Source organism: Miniopterus natalensis, chromosome 17 (assembly GCF_054644295.1).
Source record: "Miniopterus natalensis isolate mMinNat1 chromosome 17, mMinNat1.hap1, whole genome shotgun sequence".
In the NCBI taxonomy this organism is placed as follows: Eukaryota; Metazoa; Chordata; class Mammalia; order Chiroptera; family Miniopteridae; genus Miniopterus; species Miniopterus natalensis.
In genome coordinates, this window is record NC_142097.1 from 45555499 (window position 1) to 45567545 (window position 12047).

General features: G+C 62.7%; 1 protein-coding gene across 2 annotated transcripts; it reads right to left on the reverse strand.

Moving 5' to 3' along the window:
- Window positions 1–27: 27 nt before the first annotated feature.
- DUS1L (dihydrouridine synthase 1 like) lies at window positions 28–5766 on the reverse strand. Of its 2 annotated transcripts, XM_087826433.1 has the most exons (14): window positions 5704–5766; window positions 4990–5235; window positions 4408–4516; window positions 3655–3705; window positions 3216–3328; window positions 2642–2724; window positions 2378–2481; window positions 2048–2192; window positions 1692–1788; window positions 1527–1615; window positions 1045–1190; window positions 717–754; window positions 500–575; window positions 28–400 (listed from the first exon to the last, which is right to left on the reverse strand). In XM_087826433.1, exons 2-14 carry the CDS (start codon window positions 5224–5226, stop codon window positions 261–263), a joined length of 1428 nt encoding a protein of 475 aa, XP_087682559.1. In that variant the 5' UTR covers window positions 5227–5235; window positions 5704–5766; the 3' UTR covers window positions 28–260. The 2 variants fall into 2 exon arrangements, 1 of the variants encoding a protein (XP_087682559.1); XR_015715903.1 differs by lacking the exon at window positions 28–400 and having other exon boundaries at window positions 524–575; window positions 1045–1216.
- Window positions 5767–12047: the final 6281 nt, after the last annotated feature.

Here is a 12047-nt window from a genome sequence, read left to right on the forward strand (position 1 = left end):
TGGCCAGCTCTGCGTATCTCTGAAGAGATTTATTGTTCACTTTGAACACACATGGGTGCGAGGACAGGGCAGGTCCAGCCTGGAGCCTTCTCGCTGGTGCAGCACTCTGGGCCCAGCATGGCCTAGGGGACCGTGAGCTCATCCTTCCACGTGAAGGAGCAGGAGGTTCCCTGAGTAAAGGTGTCTCCTTAAGGGGACTGGGAGGCTTCAGTGGCAGTCCTGGGCCCGGAGAGGGGGGTGCATCAGCCTCTGTTGGCCCTTCAGGCCAGGGCGCTGCCCACAACCTCAGGGAAGCCACCTGGGTCCCCAGGCCCCGCCTGCTGAGGCTCCTGCAGCCGGGACTGGGTCCCCTTCCAGGCCTGAGACTTCTCCAGTTTGGTTTTAAAAAGCAATCCGTGACCTGGCAGAGAGAGTTAGGGAGGAAATGGGGCTCTGGAGGCCAAGGGTCCCACTGCCCACGGGGTCAGGGACGGGGGTGAGGGTGAAAGGCACCCCTCACCTGGGCAGTCCGCGGTCTCTTTGAAAGCTCGCTTCTTGCAGCAGCCCCGGCATAGGTTGAACACACACCTGTTGCCCTGGACACAGGAAAGCCAGTGAGCCTGTGCCTGAGTGGGCTGGAGCTCAGGGACCCTGAGATGGAGTCAGCAGGATCCACTCTGCCCACCACCCCTAGGGCGGAGCACTGCCCGGGCAACCTTGTAGAAGGGCCAGCTCACCTTTGGGTTTCCACACTGGTCACACTTTGCGTATTTTGCTGGGAAAGAACACAAGGTCCTGGGTGAACAAGGTGAGCCTGCCCCACTGTGGCTGTCCCCACGTGAAGCTTAGCAGGCATCCCTGCTTGCTGTGGCCAGCAAGGCCGCTTGGGGGAGGGCAGGAGATACAGCAGACTTGGGGTCCAGAACCCCCAGGACCTCCAGGGCCCTCATCCCACCCCGAGGGCTCGGACTCTGCAGCCGAAGCTGCACCTCTCACTCCCTCAGGAAGGCAGCCCCAAACCCCAGGCCTCTCCCCTGCCTCAAGGCGGCAGCTGCAGCAGCTTACGCTTCAGTGAGGGGTCAAAGGTCTTGTGGGGGTTCCTCAGCTGCTTCTTCTGCTTGTTCTTGGACAGGACGTCCACGCTGCCCTCCTCCTCCTCCAGGGCCCGCTTACTGCGCGCACCCCCATTCTCCTTGCTCCCCTCCTTGGGCCTGGAAGGGAAGGGCAGTGGACAGAGCTGGGGGACACCCATGAGAGGCCACCCGCCAGCCGAGGTCCCAGCTGCTCAGCTCTCGGGCCGCAGGGCTGGGCCAGCGCAGAGGTCGGGACACTGGGACTTCAGGGCCTGAGCCACTGAGCCCCAGGCAGGGCTGTGGCCGTAGGTGAGACCCAGAGGAAACCCACCCAGGATCAGAGGGAAAAAAAGATTTGAAACCTAAGCATCCACAAATAGGGGAGACGAGCTGGGCACCTGGAGGGATGGGGCCAAGAGGGCTTCACCCTCCCTGACCCTCCCGTGTACCCCGCCCACACCCTTGGGTGCTCACCCTGGTCGGAAGTAGGGCTGGCAGATCCAGTGGAAAAAAGGCAGGCCACCCGGGGGCTCCTCCCCTTCCTTCTGCCGGGACATGTCCTCCTGCAAAAGTCCAGGGGCCCTCGGTCACCAGCCAGGCCCCACTGATGCCCTGGGCGGCTCCCAGCCCAGCACCTGCCTGACACCGCAGCTTCAGCTCCTGGCTCACAGCAGTGATGCCCTCCAGGGTCTTCACTTTGGCGAGCTCCTCTCGAAGCTGCTGGTGCACCTGCAGCCTGAGACAAATGCCTGTCACTGTGGACCCACCACCCAGCTCCAACCGCTGGCCCTGAGCCCAGGGCAGAGGGAGCTGCCTCTCTCTCCCCACCCAGGCTTCCAGAATGACCTCACCGTCACCTGGCCCTTCAAGACCTGACTTGGTGGCAAACAATCTTGGTAAATGTTTTTGGAGACGTCATCTTAAAACCCCCAACGCCCCATGCAGGGTCCAGATCTCACGGCACTTGCCTGGGGGGGGGGGGGGGAGCAACTTACGTGTGGTGCCACAGCTTGAAGAGGTGGGCCCGGACGTAGGACAGGGGGCAGGGGTGCTGGCGCACAAGGTCCAGGTACTCCTCCGCCAGCTCCCACACGGCAGGGCTGCGGCCCTCAAACAGGGCAGGGTTGTGCAGGTTGCCCTCTGTGGGGAGGGGAAGGGGGCTCATAGCTGAGGCTGCTCATGTCCCTACAGGGTAACCCCCACCCCCACCCCCATCTCACTAAGGGCAAGGCTGCCACTGGCAGGGGCTGAGTGAGGACAGCAGGAGGCCTGAGGCCATTCAGCTGGACACCCCTCCCTCCGCTGTGGCAGTGGCACAGCCTCACCTGCACTCATGACCCCCTGCACCCCTGTGTCCCGGAGGCAGCGCTCCACGTCCCGCAAGCACTGGATGTTCCCATTGGCAAACACAGGGATAGACACGGCCTTCCTGTTAGGGAGCAGGAGGGGCGCTCAGGAGAGAGGAATGCAGCTGTCCCTACCCCCAGGGCAGTGTACAGACGCCAGGCTCCTCCGCAGGCGCTTCTCTCCCCCGTCGCCTAGAGAGCTGAGGGCCCGTCTCAGGGCCGGGATGCCCCCACCCCACTCACCGCACGGCCCTGATGTGCTCCCAGGACGCGGTGCCTGACAGAGGCCCCTTCTGCTCCTTGGTGCGCCCGTGCACCGTCAGCAGCTAGGACACAGCAATGCCAGCTCAGCCCCCAAACTGACCCCAGGGGATCCTCTCCCTTTGGCTTCTGGGCATCAGCCTCCATGCAGAGAGGAGGAAAGGTTGCCCTGGACCCGGCTCTCTCAGTCCCTGCCCTCCCCTCCCCCAGACCCCGGGCTCCAGAGTGCAGGTGAGTCCCGTTCATGCCTCCTGGAATTAGCAGCAACCCCACTGCCCAAAGCCAAAGATGTGAGGGAGGGATGGGTACCCACCTGACCCCAGGGCTGGTGGGGGGTGGAGAGAAAGCCTCAAGCCTCCCCCGCCTAGTGCTAGCCTCCCTCATGCAGATCAGAACAGGGCTCACCCCCCCTCATCGGGCCTCGCCTCAAGGTCACCGAGACCCCTGTCCACTCCCAGAGGGTAAGCTGCTCCAGGGACACACCTGGGAGCAGGGCCCCCCAGCCCCCAGGCCCAGCTCAGTGCATGAAGAGCCCTGCCAGCCCACGGCCCCTCACCTGGCAGCCAGCCTTCTCCAGCATCTGGGCGTACCTCACCGTCTTATCAATCTCTGGGAAGACTCGGATTTTGCACGTTACCGGGACAGAGAGTTTCTCGTGGGCCAGCTGAACTGGGGAAAAGGAGAGTCAGCTTCCAAGAACTGTGGTGCTCACCCTCGGGCAGGCGGTGGGGACCCAGAACTAAGCCCCCAAAGGAGCACAGGCCCTGCACAGACACCCCTACTTGACAGCAACCAAGAGATCTGCCTCCATCCCCCCATGGCATTGGAGGGGTTGGGACTGGGCAAGGACACTGCCCCCTGCACATGACAGGTGAACTGTCCACAGCCACCTTCCACAGCAAGGAGAGCACCATGCCCGGGAAGTCTCTGCCAGCCACTATTCTCTCCTTCGCCCAACCACACGTGGCCCCGTCACCCACATGTGGTTGACTCACTCATCCTCTGCAGCAGGTCCCATTCCTCCTGCAGGAAGGCTCCGTAGTGACCTGCAGGGACAAACATGGTCCTCCTCACGCACCCACACAGGCCTGCCTGAGCTTCCTGCACTGGCTGCGACCCATCCACAGGGCACCTTGGATGGGGGCCTCCCTGAGGGGCTGTCTCCAGGGAGACGGCCCCTGAGCAGTTTCTCAGTGTCAGACTCAGAGGCTGTTTGCCCAGCTGCCTAAGCTCAAGGACACAGAATGGCAGGCCCACCCCACACAACTGGTGCAGGCTCTGACCCCCCACAACTCCTCAGGCCCTAGAGGAAGAAAGGCTGAGCCCTACACAAGGCGAATGGCCACTGGGGCTGCAGCAGACCAAGGGTGTGACAGGGACCTCCTGCCAGCAAAACATGTCTTTTTTAGTTTGTATTTTTAAAAGTTTTTATTGATTTCAGAGAGAGGAAAAGAGAGAAACATCAGTGATGAGAGAGAATCATTGATGGGCTGCCTCCTGCACGCCCCCTACTGGTGATCAAGCCCGCAAGCCAGGCATGTGCCCTGACCAGGAATAAAACCCTGACCTGCTGGTTCATGGGTCTACGCTCAACCACTGAGACACACCAGCCGGGCAGCAAAACACATTTATCCAGGAGCCCAACGACTTCCCAGGCACTTGGGTACGTGAGGGGCCTGTCCCCACCAGGAGCCTTGCCCTGGTCCGAAATGACTACGGCTGCTGGACACCACTGGATCTGAACTCACCCCGCTTGGCTATCATCTGTGGGCAACCCAAGTTCAGGTCGATGGCATCACAGTAGTCCTGAGCCAGGAGTGCCGCCTGGACAAACACCTCTGGGTCGTTGGCACAGAACTGGAAGAGACAGACAGTCACCATGAACCTGAGCCAGGCCCTGGTCCCTTGGCCACCCACAAGGGTTCATTCCCATGTGACCCAGTGGGGGTGTGGTCCGAGGAGCTGACTCTCTTAAAAGCTTTCAAAACCACAGAACTGGGACATCCCCACGGTCCCAGATTTGTAGAATTTCTCCCGACTGTAACAGGCCAGACTTAGCTGAGAGCAGAGCCATTCTTTCTAACCGTTCTGATAAAAAGGCAGCATGAGAAGCGGCATGTGGGGGATGTCATGGGCTACAGATCTTTCCTGGCAGCCAAGCTGTCCACTTGCCAAGGTCTGAGCCAGCTCCCAGGAAAGGGTCAAACTCTGAGAAAGGTAGCTGCGGGTGCACCTGGCTTCCATGGCCCTCCACCCCCTCCCCTCCCTTCCCCTCCCATCAGGGCTGAGAAAAAGGGGCTCCCAGGTGTCTAGGGGCGAGGCCCACTCACCTGCACAATGAGGGGCCGGTCCTCGGGGCACACCTCACAGTACAGGTTCTCCTTCCGGTAGTTGGCATCGCGGACGAAGACCTGGGCGTGCAGCATGGGGGTGTAGCAGAGCTGGGCCCCATGGCGGCGACTCAGCAGCCTCCAGGCCAGCTCGCTCTGGTCCACCATGGGGGCCACCACGTGGCGGGCCCCCCCCAGGGTGCAGCTCCAGAACTCGAAGCCCTGCAGCTTTGGCATCTCTCCACACTGCGGAGGACACCAGGGGCTCAGCCGCGCGACCAGACCCACGCGGGTGGACGATCGGACTGTCCCCAAGGCCACAGCAGTGCCGCCCCAGGGTCACAAGCGTGGACACTAACGGTATTGGCTGGTGTGGGCCCCGAACTGACCCCCAGAGCCGGCCCCTCCCGCCGAGACCCTGAGCCGGGGCCCTCCGTGTTCTCGGGGTTAACGCCGGCCGGCCTGCATGCTGCCGGAGGGAATGGCGCCGGGGCCGCCCTGAAAGCAGCTGTGGCTACAGGCCCGGCCGCGCCCACCCGGGGCGTCCCTGCAGCCAGGCCCTGGGGTCAGAGGGGCCGGGGGCAGCCTCCCCGCAGCGCCCCCCGGACCCGGCCCGCGATCGCTTCAGAGGCCGCGCCCGCGCTTCTGGAAACAAACTGCACAGAAGCCACCGAGGAGCCGCCGGGCCCCAGGCCGGGCCCCGCGGGGACGCACCTGGGCCGGCCGAGCCTGGGCGCCCGCCGGCGGGTCCTGGGGCGGCGCCGGGGCTCCGGGCGGGCGCGGGGCGCGGGGCCACCTCGCCGAGGGCGCCGCCGGGCCGCAGCCGAGCCCAGGGCTCCGCGCCGGGCCGCCGGAAGGTGCCTCCGCCAGGGCGGTCCGGGCGGCCCGAGGTGCATCCCAGAAACGCGTCCCCGGGAAACCGGGCTCGGCCGAGGAGGGGTCCGGGGCGTAGGGAGGCCCGAGCGGGGTCGGAGGTCAGAGGCCGGAGGTCGGCCCGGCCCCGCGGGAGTCCCGCCCACTCGTGGGGGCGTGGTCGCGCCCCTCGTGACTCGCGTTCCGTCAGGGGCGTCGTCTCCTGTGCCCGAGGGGACCGTCCCGCCGCCGCGGCCCCCGTTCCGCACTCGGACCCGCGTGAGCGCCGCCCCCCCACGGCCCGCGGCGCCCACGCTGAGGCCCCGCCCCCGGCGCCGCGCGGGCTGGAGACGCCGCGCCCACGGGCCCGGCTTCCGCGGGGCGCGTCCCTCCGGGTCCCCGGGTCCCTGGGTCTTTATTTGGGGCGCCGTCGGAACCTGTTCCCGAGGATTTGGGGGCTCGCGGGGATCCTCGGGCCGATGGGGTGCGGCCCGAACCCCCCCCGGGGAGCCGCGTCCCCGCGCTGTTGGGGGCCCCCGGTGCGTGGGGAACCGGCGCGGAGGCCCCTCGGGCGGAGCCAGCGCGGGCCAGCTGGGAGCCCCGTGTCCTCACGTGTCCCCTGGTGTCTCCTCCTGGTCCCCTCGTGTCCCCGCGTGTCCCCGCGTGTCCCCTCCTGGTCTCCTCATGTCTCCTCCTGGTCCCCTCGTGTCCCCTCCTGGTCCCCTCGTGTCCCCTCCTGGTCCCCTCGTGTCTCCTCGTGTCCCCTCGTGTCTCCTCCTGGTCCCCTCGTGTCCCCTCCTGGTCCCCTCGTGTCTCCTCGTGTCCCCCCGTGTCCCCTCGTGTCCCCGCGTGTCCCCTCCTGGTCTCCTTGTGTCCCCGCGTGTCCCCTCGTGTCTCCTCCTGGTCCCCTCGTGTCCCCTCCTGGTCCCCGCGTGTCCCCGCGTGTCCCCTCCTGGTCCCCTCGTGTCCCCTCGTGTCCCCCCGTGTCTCCTCCTGGTCCCCTCGTGTCCCCTCCTGGTCCCCTCGTGTCCCCTCGTGTCCCCTCGTGTCTCCTCCTGGTCCCCTCCTGGTCCCCTCGTGTCTCCTCGTGTCCCCTCGTGTCTCCTCCTGGTCCCCTCGTGTCCCCTCCTGGTCCCCTCGTGTCTCCTCGTGTCCCCCCGTGTCCCCGCGTGTCCCCTCCTGGTCTCCTTGTGTCCCCGCGTGTCCCCTCGTGTCTCCTCCTGGTCCCCTCGTGTCCCCTCCTGGTCCCCGCGTGTCCCCGCGTGTCCCCTCCTGGTCCCCTCGTGTCCCCTCGTGTCCCCCCGTGTCTCCTCCTGGTCCCCTCGTGTCCCCTCCTGGTCCCCTCGTGTCCCCTCGTGTCTCCTCGTGTCCCCTCGTGTCTCCTCGTGTCCCCCCGTGTCCCCCCGTGTCCCCTCATGTCCCCTCCTGGTCCCCTCGTGTCCCCTCCTGGTCCCCTCGTGTCTCCTCGTGTCTCCTCGTGTCCCCGCGTGTCCCCCCGTGTCTCCTCGTGTCCCCCCGTGTCCCCTCGTGTCCCCGCGTGTCCCCTCCTGGTCTCCTCGTGTCCCCTCCTGGTCCCCTCGTGTCCCCTCGTGTCTCCTCGTGTCCCCTCGTGTCTCCTCGTGTCCCCCCGTGTCCCCCCGTGTCCCCTCATGTCCCCTCCTGGTCCCCTCGTGTCCCCTCCTGGTCCCCTCGTGTCTCCTCGTGTCCCCGCGTGTCCCCTCGTGTCCCCTCCTGGTCCCCTCGTGTCTCCTCGTGTCCCCCCGTGTCCCCCCGTGTCCCCTCATGTCCCCTCCTGGTCCCCTCGTGTCCCCTCCTGGTCCCCTCGTGTCTCCTCGTGTCCCCCCGTGTCCCCCCGTGTCCCCTCATGTCCCCTCCTGGTCCCCTCGTGTCCCCTCCTGGTCCCCTCGTGTCTCCTCGTGTCTCCTCGTGTCCCCGCGTGTCCCCTCGTGTCTCCTCGTGTCCCCCCGTGTCCCCTCGTGTCCCCGCGTGTCCCCTCCTGGTCCCCTCGTGTCTCCTCGTGTCCCCCCGTGTCCCCCCGTGTCCCCCCGTGTCCCCCCGTGTCCCCTCATGTCCCCTCCTGGTCCCCTCGTGTCCCCTCCTGGTCCCCTCGTGTCTCCTCGTGTCTCCTCGTGTCCCCGCGTGTCCCCTCGTGTCTCCTCGTGTCCCCCCGTGTCCCCTCGTGTCCCCGCGTGTCCCCTCCTGGTCTCCTCGTGTCCCCTCCTGGTCCCCTCGTGTCCCCTCGTGTCTCCTCGTGTCCCCTCGTGTCTCCTCGTGTCCCCCCGTGTCCCCCCGTGTCCCCTCATGTCCCCTCCTGGTCCCCTCGTGTCCCCTCCTGGTCCCCTCGTGTCTCCTCGTGTCCCCGCGTGTCCCCTCGTGTCTCCTCCTGGTCCCCTCGTGTCCCCTCGTGGCCGCGTCCCGCCCGACGCCGCTCGAGTGTGAACCAGACACGTGTGGGGCGCGAAGCGAGGGCGACCCCAGTTCCGTGGGCACCGTGGGGACCCCGCAGGGCTCGCGCGCCCCTTGGGGATGGAGTCGGGCCTGTTGGACCGCGGGCCCCGGAGGCTGCGGCGGGTCCTGGCCGCGGGGGAGCCGGGAGTCCGATGGGCGCCCCGAACCTATCGCTGCCCCCCCCCCCGCTGCGACGGGCCCCAGACCAACCCCAGGCCCGTGGGCCCCCGGCCGCCCCGCGCCCCCGGGAGCCGTCGGAATTCGGGGAGCGCGTCGGGGGGCGATGCCCGGCGGTGGCGCGTCCCGAGGGCGCCGGTCCCGGGAGGCCCCTGCTCCACCCCGCGGGCCAGCTGGCCAGGTCGCCGCCCCTCTCATTCCGGCCCAGAACCGCCTCGCGAGGCGGCCGCCACCCCGGGGCGCGTGTGACCCCCACGTCTACATGGACCCCGCGGGCCGGGGGAGCTCCGGATGAATTCAGGGCCGGGGCTGGAATCAGACCATGTTGGTGGCCCGTGGTTCCTCCAGGGGGGCGTCAAGGAAACAGCTCGACCAGCTGCCCCAGCAGGGCCGCGGGACCCGCTGGCCTCCGACACGCCCGTTAGGACCCGGGGACGAAGCTGCGTCCGGCCCGAGTGGCCCCGATGGGGCCCTAACCGAGGCCTCGCTGCCTGAGCCCAGGAGCCCGCTGAGGGCTCGGGACTAGTGACCCTTCCCCAGCTGGATGGAACTGGCCGGGGAGGGAAGGGTTATGGCCGCAGCCGCCGGTCACCGTGTTCGCTACAGTGACCCCGGGGTGCTGTGGGATCCCCACTCATGGAGCCGCTGCTACCCCACAGTCCCCGGTGACAGCCAAGTAACCTTTTTGCTGGAAATCTCTGATCCTGAAAGTCAACATGTGTTAACCGAGTTTGAAGAAAGGAGTGAAAACACATAATAAGAGAGGAGGGAACCGTGAGAAGGAAATTATCTTTTCTGTCAAAGGGATTAGAATCGGCCAAACTGAGTAGATGTCCATGGGCGTGTCCTCCGTGGTACCGTGGTCTCCCCCATTCTGTACTCAGTACAAGGGTGCCCCACGCCCCAACCCAAGGGTCCACCCCGTGCTCATTTTCTAAATTAGCCAATGGTTTGGATTGTGAGGCCGCACCCTAACCAGTAGGGCATGGCGCAGTGGCACTCGCCCTAGGGGTAAAAGCCGAACGCCCCGCCTGCTGTGCTGGCTCCCCTGATTTGGGCAGCTCCGCACCCTTCTGCAGAAGTAACGTTTTCTCTGCCGAGGTACTTTGGATTCCTTGTGTCTTTATTTGCCACACAGTCGAAACATATTCCCAACAGTTCTTTCCTGCCTTAGTCTCCCCATCGCCTTCTGTGCACAGTCCTGGCCTCCCCACCTCTGCACCCCTAAAAAGCTGAGGCCGACCCTGGACGGCGTGGCTCAGCAGTTGAGCAGCACCCTGGGATCCAGGTCACGGCTCAGTTCCCAGTCAGGGCACATGCCCGGATTGCAGGCTCGATTTCCAATAGGGGGTGTGCAGGAGGCAGCTGGTCAATGTTTCTCTCCCCCTCCCTTCCTCTCTCTGAAATCAATAAAAACATATATTAAAAAAAAAAAAAAAGCTAAGGCCAACCCAGCCCTGCACCACGGCCCTGTCCTGGGTCACTGAACGTTCTGCCCAGGGCCCCAGGCTCGAGTGACAGGTGACCGAGGATCATGTTGGCAGCAGCATTTGCCCACCTTCCCAGAGGCGGCCCCGCAGGTGGACACCTGAGATGCTGGAACTCAGAAATGGTGCCAAGCCCTCCTGGCTGACTCGGGGACCACTGGTCACCCTGCGGCTCCTGGGCACCCCACAGGGCAGGCTGGTCAGCAGGGCCCGTGGAGCTCCGGGCGCCCAGTCCTGGGGGTCGGTTCTCAGTGTCTCTTCTGTAACCAGTGTCACAGGCTTCAAGAATTCGGTGTTTGCATTAGTGAAGTTAACTTCCTCTGTTCCTTTTTACCTTTTCCAATGGGCCCACTAGAAAGTCTGAGTCTGTGTGGGGGCGGGATTTCCAGAGGAGCGGATGGAGGAGCTGACCAACATCGTCCTCCCAAGAGGGCAAAGATAAAATTGGACAAATTGTTATAAGCAGCCATTCCAGGACCGGGAGTTGACCAAAGGCATAGGACAGTTGAGAAATACTTTTTTTTTTTTTAAGTTGAGAAACAAACCACGTGGGAGTCTGCGGAATTTTCTATGGGGCTCCTTTCATTTCCTCCCGTGAGCCCAGGTCTGAAGATGGTTAGAATGACCTGGTGTGGGCCCGGCCAGGTGTGGCTGAGCCTCGACCTAGGATCCAGGCGATTGGGGTTCAATTCCCGGTCAGGGAAATGAATTCCTGTTGTCTGAGCCGCTTAGTCTGTGGTGTTCTGTTACTGCGGCCCGAGCCGACTAAGACACCCCCCGAATATTTTACACAAGTTGAATTCTTTTGAACTGACGGAGACCAGTTCCCTCCCCAAAATTTTGGAAAAGTTTGTGTATAATGCACAATATATTTTTCTTAAATATTTGGCGGAATCAGGTCTGGAATTTTCGTTTTTGACAAGTTCGTTTTCTTCCGTAGCTGCCGGTTTTTCGGGTCGGCTCCTCCATCTCGCGTGGGATTCACTCACTGACGTCGTTTGGCACGAAGTTCCTCCTGATAGTCCCATATGTGCATTATCCTGGCGATGCCACCGGTCACTCCTGATATTGGTAATTTGTGTCTTTCTCCCCCCAGCTCTATTGACTCAAGGTTTACGAGTTATTGGTCTTCTCAAAGAACTAGTTCTGGTTTCATTCATTTTTTATTTCCTTAATTAATTGACTTTTCGTTTCATCTTCTCCTGCTTACTTTGGGTCTCATTTGCTCTTTTTGTTTTAGCTCCTTAAGGTAAAATTTGAAGTCATTAATTTGAGAAATTTCTTTCTTGACACTGGCCTTTCGTGCTAGATTTCCCCAAAGCACTGTGTTGGCCGAATCCCACAAATTTTTAACTTTCATTTTGTTCAAAACCCTAATTGTCCTGCTGATTTCTCCTATAACCTGAGTTATTTGAAGTGTGTCATTTGGTTTCTAAGTATTTGAGGCTACTCAAGACCTTTCTGCTATTGACCCTCATTTTATGCAGCTGTGGTCAAAGAAAATATTTTATAAAGTGAATTCTTTGGAATTTAGTGACTGGTTTTATGACCCAGATTGTGGGTGATCCTGATAAACGTCCTCATGAATGTGGAGTGTCCCCGCTGCTGGGTGGAGATCGGATGTCAGGGAAAACTGGTTGGCGCAGCCCCAGTTCCCACAGCTTCACTCATCTGTCTCCTTCCGATTGTGGGGGACGGGGTTGGGCATCTCCACCCTTAATTATAGACTCGCCAGGTCTTATAACTTTTGCTTCCCGTAATTTGCAGCTGTTTGGGGGACACAAAAATTTAGGACTGTTACCTCCTTTGGACTCACTGTGAAACGACTGTCCCTAATGTACTTTGGCTCTGAAATCTTTGATATTAAGATACTAACTCCTGAGAAATTCTTCCACTACTGGATTCATGTTGCAGCGGGTATCAGAACTTCCTGTTTTCGGTGGAGCCATAGCCCATCGCTTATCCACCCACCTGGGGACACCTGGGCTGCTCTCACCTTCTGGCTGTCGTAAGAGCCACGCAGCTGTGAACATTGGTCTCAGCTAAGGGGCTGAGCCAGTTTTTTGGGGGGCACATACCAGGCGTGGAACTGTT